The sequence below is a fragment of the Excalfactoria chinensis genome, chromosome 1, assembly GCF_039878825.1.
Source record: "Excalfactoria chinensis isolate bCotChi1 chromosome 1, bCotChi1.hap2, whole genome shotgun sequence".
NCBI lineage: Eukaryota > Metazoa > Chordata > Aves > Galliformes > Phasianidae > Excalfactoria > Excalfactoria chinensis.
The window spans coordinates 111,329,525-111,342,452 of record NC_092825.1 but is presented as its reverse complement, the minus strand read 5'-3'; the positions used below and the strand labels follow the sequence as shown (position 1 = coordinate 111,342,452).

Below are 12,928 nucleotides of genomic sequence, written 5' to 3'. Positions count from 1 at the left end.
CTTCTTTCCTAATGGTTTTTAGTTCTGTTATTTATTTATTTATTCTTGTGTCTTCTTAATGTCTCTGACATGCGCCCCTGGAAGAGAGCAAAGCTTTCTGGAGAGGTTGTCTGGGCAGCAGGTAGGGGTTTCGGTGCCTCCCAACATGGAGTCCCCAGTCACTAAGACAATGCCAGGCAATGGTATCCGGCAGCTGCATGCTGCTAGGGATTCTCCCTCACAAGCTGAGTTGAATCCCTGCTTGGTCACAGAACATGTCCACCCTGGAGCCAAGTGCCTCACAAAGACATGCTGTGTTCTGGGGCCTGCAAGGGTCCCCTGCTTGCTGTGAGGTGGCACTCCTTGGTGTGATGTCACAGCTGTTGTGACAGCAGTGGGAGCGGTGGCTCAGTCTCTTGTGGGACCCGCAGGGAGAGGACCAGAGAGAGCTTTGTGCCTATCTGGAGATTTCCTGCAGTGATGGAGCGGCTGAGAGCCTTTCGAGGTGAGGTCCCTCCACTTCTCCAGACACAGTGATGCTGCCTGAGCACGTGTGTGCCACCAATGTCTGTTTAGGATGCTTTTTAGTGATGTTTAGCATCACTGTCCTTGATCTGCTGAATGCAGCCGCCCACCATAGTTTCCCCAGCACCCCAGCAAGGGGAAGGCTCTTTCTCCCATCTCCCAGCTGACCACATACGTGCCAGAACAGCTCACCCCACGCTGTGGGACTGAGGAGCGTTCCTCCCAGAGCTGGCTGGATGCTTGGCCCTGGCTCCAAGCAACACCAGCAGCAGCTTCTGTGCTCTTTCAGGTCTCTTCGCCTGTGTGGGCTGCATGCCCAGATGTATGCGTCGCAGGGAGGCGAGCCCTCTTCCTTCCTGTGGCGTGACTTTGCTGCTGCAGCGCCTGCAAGACCAGGAGGTGAGCTGGGGGCATCCAACCATCAATCCTTGCCCTGTCCCAGTGGTCCCGTGGTTGCCAGGCCCCAGAAGCACACTGGCGTATTGCTGGGTGGCAGCGGGCAAAGTGAGTGTGACTGATCCCTGTCCCCAGGGTGACCGAGCGCAGGTTTACTGCGAGCTCGAGAGCGTCTTGTGGGAAGATGACAGCCGCCCGCCGTGCGGAGTGGTGAACCGGCTGCTGGCAGAGGCGTCCAAGGACCTGACAGCAGCCCAGGTGAGGGGTCACTTCGGAAGGCAAAGGGAGCCGCCTGCCCAGACTGGTGTTCTCCTGGCGATGGGGGTGGCTTAGCCCTTCCAAGGGCTTCACGTAGTTTCCTGTGCTGTGTGTCACCAGTGGCTCTTTTTCAGGGAGTGACGGACAGTGTAAGGATGGCTGCCAGCAACGTCCTGGTGGCTCTGGCCCGGACACACTTCAGCTTGGTGATGGCTGAGCTCCAGGGACACCTGAAGGCCAAGGGGGATATGTCCAAGGAGTTTGTGCTCATCACTGTAAGCAAACTGTTCAGCAGCTATGGTAAGGTGCCCTCAGCCTCCTCGCATTGATGACGACTGGGGAAAGGGGAAAGACCCCTCTTTGCATGATCTGCATTGAGCTGGAGGATGCAGGGCTGCAGCCCCTCCTCCCTCACTGCTGATGCTCTCCTTCCCCTCTGCAGCTTCACAGTGCATGCCCTTCATGCGGGTGACGCTGGCTGGCCTGTGTAGTGTGGTGGGCCAGGTGAGAAGTGGCCAGACCCTGAGCATCACTTGCACTGGTGAGTGCCGGCCCCAGAGCAGGGGGACTTGGGACAGACCTTGCATCTCATCCTGCTGCAGACTCAGGGGCTCCCTTTTCTCTTTCTTTCTCTCTCTTCTTCTTCTTCTTCTTCTTTTTTAAATTAATTAGCCATTTATTTGTTTTGTTTTGTTTTTTCAGTCGTGAAACAATGGTCAGAAGGAGTCAAGGTTCACTTGTCCTCTGCAAAGCAATGCCCTTGGCCTGCCATGGAGAAAGAGCAGATCTGTGAGAATCTTTACCGGCTCTTCTGCTCTGTGCTGAGGAACTGGCAGGACTGCAAGGAGGAAAAGGTGAGCACTGCTGCATTCTCAGCCCGGGATGGCAGCGTGGACATCCATATTGGCAGCTCTGTCTGTGCCCAGCAGGCTGAGAGCAGAGGGGTGATGAGAGGGAGATGCCGGGCTCTGCAAAGGGCCCTGAAGTGGCTCTGTGTTTGGGGCTGGATCTCCCTGCCAGGGAGCAGCTGCATGTCACAGCACTGTGGCAGGGTGAGCTGGGGATGAGAGTGTGGGGAAAACCTGCGTGCCCTCCAGAGCGAGCCCATCTCCTGCTGGGTACAGGGATATGGGGAAAGGGAAGGGAAAGAGAAAGCTTTCTCTGTAGGAAGGGCAGACCTTCAGTCTCTGATGCTGGGCCTCTGCTATCCCTTTCCAGGACAGAGGGACCATCCTCAGGGCTGTGACTGCCACGATGGCTGCCCTCCTGCAAGAGGAGCTGCAGCGAGAGCGTGTCTGGGAGCAGCTCCTCTGGCTCATGCACCAGTGTCAGGAGGTCCAAGACACCTGCAGGATGGCCAAGGTGAGATGTTGTGCAGGGCTCAGCGTGGATGTGGGGCCCGTGCAAGTGCCAAGAGGGGTCAGGGTCATGCAGGGAGGAGGCGAGGAGCCCTCGGGGAAAGAAGGAACAGGTGTTCAAGGGAATTCTGAGGCTTTCTAAGCGCTTCAGTCAAGGAAGGAACAATCCAGACAGGAGCCAGAAGGGAGCCAGGAGTCACTGGGGCCCATCTCCTGGGGATGGGAGTCTTTGCCACCACCAGCGTGGGGCTCGGAGTGCCTGAAGAGCTGTGTGCTAACAAGCAGGGGGACCACGTCCAGTTGCATCTGATGGGGGAGAAGAGGGCTGCCGGGTGGGAAATTCCTGCAAAGGACGCCCAAACAGGGCTCGGTTGAGAGCAGAGAGACTCTCTTGGTGCTGCTGGGAGTGGGGACAAACAAGAGCGCCTGTGTGGGAGCTTCTCCCAGCAGACACTCTATTGGGAAACAGTGTCTCTGCTCCCAAGTGGCTAGATGTAGCTTCAGCCCTTCCTTCCTCTCCTGGTCTCTTGCAGAACCTCACTGTCTTCATGGAGGCCTTAGAGGGCATTGGGATTGTCATCCCCAGGGACAAGTACCTGGCCATCACCAGTGCCATGTTCTACCAGGTAAGGGGAGCCTATCCTTGTGCCCACAGCAGTTTCCCTCTTGGCCAAGTCTCAGGAAGACTGCAGAGCTCCGAGCCTCTGACAGCTGCTCAGCCTTAGCTCCTGGATGCCTGTGGTTGCTCCAGAGCAGAGTGTTTGCCCCCGAGGATGCTGTGGAGCAAGCTGAGTTTTGTCTGTATGATGTCCTGTGCCTGAGAGTGCCAAGGGTGACAAGAGCTGGCAGCAGTTTCTTTTCCGTCCTCAATGCTGATGCAATTTCCTCAAATGGACCTTGTTCCCACAGCTTTCTGCCAACACCAAGCAGCACAGCGAGGCTGATAGAGCGGAGCTAACCCACTGCATCCTGCTGCAGGGTAAGGAGAGGAGCTTTGGCGATGTTTGGTGGTGCCCTGGCCAAAACCTCTCTCACAAACCCCAGAAATGGGTGCGAGTTTCTTGCTAACACAGCGCGGGATTTCCTCCCTGCAGCCCGGATCTGCCCAGAGGAAACGGTCCTGTTTCTTCAGTCGCAGCTGGGCACTGAGAAGGAGGATGAGTGCGTGGCAGCCCTGGGCTTGCTCGGTGCTCTGGCTCGCTCTGATGGTTAGTACCACGGGTCGGGACTTCCAGAGGTCCCTTTTGCCATCTGGGTTGTACCTCCACGCATGCTTTTGCATATCTCTTGCAGAGCCCGTTATGGTAGCGAAGCTGCCCCAGGTTGCAGAGGCTGTGCAGTGTCTGAGCAGTGATCTCAGGACCCGGGTGAGCTGGTGTGGGAAAGCGCTATCGGGGTGGTGGTGCTGCTGCCCACGTGGGCAGGGCTGGGGTGACCAGAGAGGTCCTGGAGCACTGACTACATGGTTGTGATGTGATGGCTCCTGTGGGGGGAGCAGGGAGAGGGGAGCAGGCAGGTCCCTGCACAGCCTGGTGCTAAGGCCTGGCCCTCACCTCAGGGAGCAAGGCTCTTGTTTCTGCTCATGCCCGAAGGGCTGCTGCAATGAGCAGGTGGCTTCCCTTTGCCATCTGACCAGGAAAATCACACCCAAAATTGATCCCTGGCAGGTGAGGAGGGCCATCCTGCTTTTCATCAAGGATGTGCTCAGCGTTAATGCCTGGAGCTGCTCAGCTTTGGATGTAGTGGGGCACATCTTCAGTGAGTTCAGCCGCACCACAGAAAGAAGGGTAAGGAGAGTGGGCAGCATCTTCTTTTGGAAGACCCGTGCTGCTCAGAGGCTGGCACAGAAACACCAGTGGGGCCACACCTGAGCCTATGAGAGGCTCCTGAGAACGGAACGTAACTGGCGTTTCAATAACACTGTTGTGCAGGCAGCCGGAGACCTTTCTGCCCAGGAAGCCCAGGAAGAAGGAGATCTCCAAGGGCTGTGCATGGACATCCTGGGGTCACTGGATGTCTCTGTGAGTGGGATGTCCAAAGTAAGTCGCACCCTGCTACATTGCCGACCCTTGCCTTTGCACCACGTGTTCCTCGTCTCATTACAACAGCCCTGGTCTGTCCTCCAACGTGCTCTGAAGCACACAAGAAATTCACAGAGTCCTCTTCATCTCTGAGCAGAGGCAGGAATGCTGACGTGCTCAACTGCCTCATTCCCCCCAGCTCCTGTGGCCACGGCTGCTGTTGTATGTGGTGCCAGCCCAGTACACCGGCATGCTGATCCCGGTCTCCCGCTGCGTCCAAGCACTGGCTGAGAGAGGGGACCTGACGGTGCGGGAGGCAGAAGAACTGGATCCCCACTTTGTCAACTCCATGTTTCAAGGTAGGAGCAGAAACTCCCCCAGTAAGCTCTGCTGACCTGTGTTAGCACCCAGAAGGAAAAGCGGAGGTACATGCGACAGGGCAAGGAGTGTCTTGGCATCTCACTCAGCGCTTCTTTCTCCTCGCAGGTCCACTGCTGACTCCCCAGACAATGCTGGCACGCCTGTTGGTGAGTAGATGCTTCAGAGCCTGGTGTCATGACCCATGAGGAGGAAGCAGCTTGGACATGGGCAAAGTTGTTGGATTCTCCTTGCCCGCCGGGGCTGAGCCAAGCTGCTTCCCTTGTTGGGGAAGCCACTGCTCTTCTCTCCCACTGCAGTTGTGACCTTGCTTCTCCTTGCTCTTGCTCAGGTGGTGGCAGGGAGTCCTTTTGCAGGCAGCAAACTGCAAGCTGCTGCCTTGCTGCTCATGCGGAACCTCCACAGCAGGATCCACAGAGCTGTGGGGGTCGTGTGGGCTGCTGAGATCCCCCTGCTGCTGCAGTGCCTTGAAGGTAAAGTGCTGGCAGGGAGAGGAGGAAGCAGGGAGGGAGGTGGAGTGAAAATGCAGCTCAGCATTGTGGCAGAGGGAAAGCACTGCCTGCAGCACAGTACTTGCTCTGCTGCTGTTCCCATTCCAGGGAGACTCGGGGACATTTCCTCCCAGGGATCTGCCCGTTCAAGAACACAGACGGGCCCTTCATGTCCCCTGAGACAGCAGTCTTGGAGCAGTTAGTTCTGTGTTCCTGCGGGGACTGTGTTTGTAGGGAGGGATGGATCACTGTGGAAGGGGTGCAGGTCCAGCTTGGCAGTGTTGAGTGCCCAGGCCAAGCGGGGTTTGTAACAGCTCTTCTTCTGTGGCTTGATCCCAATCAAAGGTCTTTTGCTTCCTGTTGCTGTGCAGGGAAAGATGAGAGCGTCCCGGACACTGAGGAGTGGGAGTGCCGTCTGCTGAAGGTAGAGCATTGCTGGGAGGCCCGGTGCAGAGAAGTGCTTGCCTGCCTCCAGGAGCCCTGCTCCTACACGAGCCCCCACTGGACAGGAACAGCCTCTCAAAGACTGCTGTGGAGCAGCCGCATGCCTTTGCAGTGCTGCCTCTGTCCCAAGCCCAAGAAGGGTCTCATGAGAACAGTGGCAGGCAGCTTTAATGGGAGGGAGAGCTGGGGGCAGCTGGGAGAAGGACTGTTCATCCAGGCAGCTCTCCCCAGAAGGCTGCGGCAACTTGGGAATGCGGGAAGAGGCAAAGAGCAAGGGATCATTGGCTTCTCCTGTTCTCCAACAGCTCCTGAGGGCATCGCTGGAGAGCATGGAGGATGAGGCCTGGGCCGAGGCCCTGAGCTGTGAGCTGAGCCGGTGGCTGAGCAACTCTCCCAGCAGCTCTGGAGAAAAGGTGGGTTCACCCAGCTCTACCCAGCAGGGCACCGGCAGGTACTGAGCTGCTCTCAGTACTCGCAGGGAGTGTGGGTCCTTCCCACCTGTCCCTGTGCCATCAGGTAAGGCTGCTGCCACATCTCAGCTTCTTCCTTCCCTTCCCATGCAGCCTTTCCTGTACAAGGCTCTGGGGACAGTGCTGGGAGTTTGTAAGAGAGTCCTCCACATCCGAGAGAAGCTTCTAAAGCATCTGATAGAAGCAAACGCAGAGAAGCCATCTGAGGCCCAGGTGAGCCCTCTTTCCATCCATCTTTGGCCCCGGTCTGTCAGTGGGGCAGAGGGCTTCTCCTGGCTCTGCTCTGGGCCTTTCAATGTCCTCACTGCTGCCACTTCCCTCAGGCGAGGACTGGCCCAATTACTGTGGCTGTCCGCGCCAGTAGGTTCAGGCCTGTGCCAACTGCCCCTTGTTCTTTCATGCAGGGAATGATCTCTCTTGTCAGCCATGCTGCTGAGAGCAACTTCCACACAGTCCTGGACACAGTCACCATGTTTGCGTCCAGGCTGTACAAAGGCCGGAATGCGAAGATTTCGAGACGCAAGAAGGTGAAGCATTTCGGGTTTCCACCTTGTCCTTCTTCCATCTTATTTACATAGCAGCTCCTGCCTTGGGAGCCCAGGTGCATCGTGTGGCACTGGGGGCTGTTGAGTGACTATCTCAAGGCATTTCTCCCCACACAGATGGAGCTGAAGAGCACAAGAGCTCATGCCACACGCGGCGCTCTCATGCTTGCCTACGGCAGTTTAGCACTGCGAGCCTCCAAGGAACAACTGCTCGCCCACCTGGAGGGAGACATTGCGGGCAACATCCTGCTGCTCTACAGCTGCAGCTGCCGGGTGAGAGCTTGGGGTTTGCCAGGGTGTCAGAGAATCCACTGCAGCCCCTCCATGAAGGGGGGATGCTGAGATGGGTCTTCTCTTTCCAAAGGTCCCTCGGGGAATGGTTTATGCCCAGATGAAGACCCAAGCCATTCCGTTAGAGTTGCCCTCATGTGTTCCCCTTGCTGCCCTCGGCCCTTCCCGCAGTTCAAAGAATATTCTTCTCTCTTGGGCCTCAGGTCTTGCAGAACAGGCTCGCGCTGGTGCAGAGCATCACCGACTTCAGCTCTGCCTTCCAAGCTGTGGGTGATTCTGCCTGCTTTAACCCTTCCTTGAAGGACAAGCTGCTAGAGATCCTCATGGTGAGTGCTTAGAGCCAGGGTTGTCTGCAGCAGAGTACTGGGCTGTAGCACAAGGCTTGCTTCCCTGGAGGCACAGAGGTCTCCCTCAGCCTCCATGTCTCCAGCTGGTGGGGACCTTGGGTGCTGGCAGGCAGAGACTGGGCAGCAGCGGTCTAGGTGCACCAGTTGTGGAGCTGCTGCATCCTGCAGTGCTTCCGTGGGTAACGTGGGATTGATGGGGCTGGTGTGTGGCTGTTGTGTCTGTCTCTGGGCCGGGTGGAAGAGCTCTCGTGTGCCACTTACCACTTTGACAATGTCTCTCTGGGACTTTCAGGACTTGCTGAAGAAGTATTGCTTGGGCAGCCCTGTCTCCCCAGTGCCCCTCAAGGTGATTCTGGCCCTGGAGCAGTTGAGGTAAGGGTGGGAGCCTCTGGGGTTGCAAGGCAGGACTGGGGGTCCTCCGTTTGGGTAGCTCCTGGAGGTCTGCAGGGGGCAGGGGGTGAGGAGCCGCATCTACAGGAGAGTCGGCTGTGCTGTTGTGCCCAGCAAAGCTGAGGTTCGGGGCAGGGAGAAAAGCCCAGATGCTCCTGTCCCCTGGCAGGGAAGAGAAGGGAGACCCGGGGTCTCCTTTCCTTTGGAGAGGGAGGTGGTTCACTGCTGCTGGAGAGGAGGTGGGTGTTGCTGGAACTAAAAACAGAGCTCAGCAGCACAGGGTAGGGCTGTTGGCTTTGCAGCTGTCCGTTAGGAGAAACTGATGTTGTCTGAACCAGTCTGGAGAGCACTGGTAAAGGCTCTTTATGCTTTCCCTTCCTTTTTTCCTCCTGTCAGCAAGCTGAAGCCCTTTTTAGGAAGCAAGGGCATGTATGAATTGTTGGTTCTGTGCTGCAAGAACATTGTGACGCACCCTTCAGCGGAGATGATGCTGAAGATCAGGAAGTCACAGCAAGCAGCTCCGTACCTGCAGGTAACCTGCCTTATCTTTTCCGGCCACCTCTCAGTCAGAAACCTACCTCAGCACACACGACCCATGCTCTGGCAGCAGCCGTGATGCCACACCTCAATCCCTTCTTCTGCTTTCAGCTTCAGCAAACATCGTTGAAAGCTCTGGGCCGGCTCATGGTGGTTCTGCTGGAGACAGAGTCCAGCCATGACTTCTTACAGAACATAGTCCGTGTGAGTACTTGTGGGACAATATATGATACCTGTTGATAGTAGGGACAGAGATCTGGGGACTGAGTTTACGATGAGAGGGGGAGAAATCTCCTGCTGACGTGCCAGCTCGCTGCGAGCTCATAAATGGGCAGAGAAATGGGCCCTGCAGGGGGAAAGGCACAAGGGGGGCCACGTGGAACCACAGGGCAGGCCCTGATGGAAAGTACCGGGAAAGGTGGGACAGAGAGAGGGGTGGCAGGAAAGGAAAGGAAAGACATCCACAGTGAGACAGATGATCTGCCTTAGGTCTTGCAGAGAGCAATGACTTCAGAGAATGTGTGGGAGCGCAAGAGAGCCCTGCAGACCTGCTCCACGATGCTGGCTGCTTGTGAAGAGGCTCAGGTGAGTAAAGAGCCCCTCTGCATGCCCCTGGCTCCCTCCCCGGTGCCCCTGAGTTGGAAGGCGAGTTCAACCCGGCTGTGCATGCTGTGCCAGCCAGTGCATGGGAAAGCACAGGCAGGAGAAGCTAGGGAGAGCTGGGGCTGCCTACAACTTGTTTCCTGCCTTTTACTCCTGCAGAGAGGAGATGCCTGCAAGCACTTTGGCACCTTGGTAGGATTGCTGGCACCTCTAACATGTGACCCCATGCCCACATCCCGTCAGTTGGCCGTTACCTGTCTGAGCTCCCTTCTCCGCATCCAAGGTGAGTAGAGCAGGCATGCGCCAGCCCTCTGCTCTCCTTCACCGCACTACCAGAGTCCCACGGGCTGGGGCCCTGTTTACAGGGGAGAGAGGCAGCGTGCGCAGCCCTCTTCTTGTCCTTGCCCTGTCCTGTCTATCCTCTGTGGAAAGAGGTTCTGTTTCCAGAAGCACGACTTTGCTTTTTTCCCTGGGCTCTTTCCAGACAAGGTGACCTACACAGTCATCAAGACGGGAGAAATCGGGAGCCTGTGTGAGGGGCTGAATGACTGCAGCACCACCTCTCAGCTCCAGACCTCGTCCAAAATTGCAAGAGTAAGTGGACCCAAAAAGGGGTGATGCGATCTCAATGTGTAGGCTTCTGCATGTCCCTCCGCTTCCCCCAGCCTCTCACACCACTTCCAGAAGGAGCTGTCACCCTGAGATGACTTTTCTCAGCAAGTAGCAGGAGGCTCTGAGCTATGTCTGGCCTTCAGGTGCCCAGCGCAAGGAGCTGACTCCATGACATGAATGTGCGTGCGTGTGCGTGTGGCTGTGCATGTGAGTGTGTGCACGTGTATGACTGTGGCTGCTGGGGGTAGGCTTTGCATGTAAGCAAACACCATGGGTGGAGAAGCTGAGAGAAGGCTCAACCACTGCAGGTATGAATAGCAGGGTAAGGACAGCAGGAGCGTTGTGATGGCCACTTGAATGACCAGCAAGCTGCTGAACTGAGAATGCTCTCAAGACCGCTTTATGTTTTGAAGAGCTGCTGCAGATCAGTGATGGGATCTCTCCTGCTTCTCATCTCTCCGCAGATCGTGTGCAGAAACTTCCCTCTGGAACACACCATAGACTTCATGATGGCCATCAAGGACACCTTCCAGAAGGCCAAAGGAACGCGTGTGCGTGCTGCTGGGAAGTGGCTGATCACCTTTCTGCAGATGAATGTAAAGGACATCCATCGGGATGTAAGTGACTTTCTTCCATGTGCCTTGGACTCTTTCTGGCTGTTGCATTACGCTTTGTGCTGTTTACCTCTTGTGCTAAAGAAGCACAGCCTGAGTGCAGGGCCAGGGTTTGGACAGGGTGGCTGGCCTGAAATGTAGGCTTAGGCCTTGGCAGCATGTCAAGGGAACAGGCTCTGCTCATGTGCTGAATGTCCATGGTTAGGTCAAGGATGCAGCAAGTCATTCTTTCTCGCCTTCTTCTTTCAGACGCTGCTGATCCTCTACATTCTGCGCAGCTGCACGTTGTCCTTGCAGCAGAGCACGTTCATGCCCTTCATATTCCAGGCGGTGGTCATCCTCACCCGCTGTAATGCAGAGGCCACAGTTGGCAGCTTCTCCCGGCTGCCTGAGTCGACGGACAGGTATTGTCACTCCTGCCCTTGCTGTTGCTGCGCTCTCAGTTGTAGCTTGCCTCTGTCAGAGGGATCCAGGGAAGCAGCAGCTTTTCTTTTTCTTCTCAAAGTCTGTTTGAGGTGAAGATTACAACTTGAGACTCTCTATTTTTCCAGTGAGACATGGAGGAGAATAAGAAGTTTTTGTCTTCAACGGTGGAGCCGGTAGAAGGGAAGAGAAGGGAAGAGAAGGGAAGAGAGGAAGAGAAGGGAAGAGAAGAGAAGAGAAGAGAAGAGAAGAGAAGAGAAGAGAAGAGAAGAAGAGAAGAGAAGAGAAGAGAAGAGAGAGAAGAGAAGAGAAGAGAAGAGAAGAGAAGAGAAGAGAAGAGAAGAGAAGAGAAGAGAAGAGAAGAAGAGCAAATGGGAAGGGAAGAGCAAATGGGAAGGGAAGAGCAAATGGGATGGGAAGAGCAAATGGGAAGGGAAGGAAAGAGGAGAACGGAACGGGAGAGAAGGGAAGGGAAGAGAAGGGAAGGGAAGGGAAGGGAAGGGAAGGGAGAGGAAGGGAAGGGAAGGGAAGGGAAGGGAAGGGAAGGGAAGGGAAGGGAAGGGAAGGGAAGGGAAGGGAAGGGAAGGGAAGGGAAGGGAAGGGAAGGGAAGGGAAGGGAAGGGAAGGGAAGAGGAGAACAGAACGGGAGAGAAGGGAGAGGAGGAAAGGGGGAAGGAGGGGAGAGGGAGGGGTGAGGTAGGGGAGAAGGACAGGAGTGGAAGGGGAGAGGGGAAAAAGAGACGGTAAAAAAGAGAAGAGGGGAGGAGAAGAGAGTAGAGGGGAGGAGAGGAGGGGAAAGGAGGAAGGGGGAAGGCGAGAGAGAAAGAAAAAGGGAACGGAAAAGGTAAATGTAAAAGGGGAAGAGAGGTGTGGAGGGGAGACAAGAGGAGGGGAAAGGGAGGGGGGGGGAGGGGATAGGGAAGGAAATTGGAATGAATAATTAAATAGTTAAATGTAAAAGGGGAGGAGTGGAGAGGAGGGGAGGGGAGAGAAGAGTAGGTGGTAGGGAGGGGACAGGGGAGGGGAGAGGAAAGGAAAATAGTATGAATAAGTAAATGTAAAAGGGGAAGGGAGGGAAAAGGGAGGGTAGAGGGATAGAAAAAGGAAGGAAAAAAGGAGATTGGGGAGGGGAGAGGAGGGAAGAGAAGGTGGGCGGAAGGGACAGGAGAGGGGAGGGGAGAGGGAAGGAAAATGGTATGAATAAGTAAATGTAAAGGGGAGGGGAGGGAGAAGGGAGGGGAGAGGGGTAGAAAAATGAAGGAGAAAAGGAGATTGCAGTGGAAGGGCAGGTAAGTGAAAGTGAGAGGAGAGGAGAGGAGAGGAGAGGAGAGGAGAGGAGAGGAGAGGAGAGGAGAGAGAGGAGAGGAGAGGAGAGGAGAGGAGAGGAGAGGAGAGGAGAGGAGAGGAGAGGAGAGGAGAGGAGAGGAGAGGAGAGAGGAGAGGAGAGGAGAGGAGGGAGGGGAGAGGGGAGAGGGGAGAGGGGAGAGGGGAGAGGGGAGAGGGGAGAGGGGAGAGGGGAGGGGAGAGGGGAGAGGGGAGAGGGGAGAGGGAGAGGGGAGAGGGGAGAGGAGAGGAGAGGAGAGGAGAGGAGAGGAGAGGAGAGGAAGAGAAGAGAGAGAGAAGAGAAGAGAAGAGAAGAGAAGAGAAGAGAAGAGAAGAGAAGAGAAGAGAAGAGAAGAGAAGAGAAGAGAAGAGAAGAGAGAGAGAAGAGAGAGAGAAGAAGAGAAGAGAGAGAAGAGAGAAGAGAGAAGAGAGAAGAGAGAGAGAAGAGTGAAGAGAAGAGGGAAGAGAAGAGAGAAGAGAGAATTGAAGAGAGAAGAGAGAAGAGAAGAGAGAAGAGAGAAGGGGAGGGGAGGGTAGGGGAGGGGAGGGGAAGAGAAAATGAGCTAAAAAAATTGAATTATTTATTTAATAAATTAAATATCAGAATCCTGGCTATGATGTGGAAGAGTTTTGTTTGTTTGTTTGTTTGTTTTAACCAAGTCATCATTTTAATAGCTGCCAATAAGGTCTCCCCTGAGCCTCCTCTTCTCCAGGCTGAACAATCCCAGCTCCCTCAGCCACTCCTCATAAGGCCTGTGCTCCGGACCCCTCACCAGCTTCGTAGCCCTCCTCTGAACGCATTCCAGGGCCTCAGTGTCTTTCCTGCAGTGAGGGGCCCAAAACTGAACACAGTACTCGAGGTGCGGCCTCACCAGTGCCGAGTAGAGGGGGACAATTACCTCCCTGTTCCTGCTAGTAACACT

At 55.7% G+C, this 12,928-nt stretch overlaps 1 protein-coding gene across 1 annotated transcript; it reads left to right on the top strand.

Annotated features, from left to right (window-relative positions):
* Window positions 1-459: 459 nt before the first annotated feature.
* LOC140255140 (maestro heat-like repeat-containing protein family member 2B) lies at window positions 460-10,893 on the top strand. The gene is made up of 31 exons (XM_072342466.1): window positions 460-484; window positions 794-903; window positions 1,036-1,158; window positions 1,293-1,458; window positions 1,601-1,699; window positions 1,861-2,012; window positions 2,377-2,520; window positions 3,050-3,142; window positions 3,426-3,495; window positions 3,611-3,724; window positions 3,810-3,883; window positions 4,184-4,303; window positions 4,448-4,555; window positions 4,737-4,896; window positions 5,024-5,064; window positions 5,247-5,388; window positions 5,778-5,830; window positions 6,156-6,263; window positions 6,414-6,533; window positions 6,725-6,847; window positions 6,983-7,138; window positions 7,360-7,482; window positions 7,796-7,875; window positions 8,290-8,425; window positions 8,542-8,634; window positions 8,929-9,015; window positions 9,193-9,316; window positions 9,518-9,627; window positions 10,110-10,262; window positions 10,509-10,663; window positions 10,811-10,893. Exons 1-31 carry the CDS (start codon window positions 460-462, stop codon window positions 10,860-10,862), a joined length of 3,414 nt encoding a protein of 1,137 aa, XP_072198567.1. The 3' UTR covers window positions 10,863-10,893.
* Window positions 10,894-12,928: the final 2,035 nt, after the last annotated feature.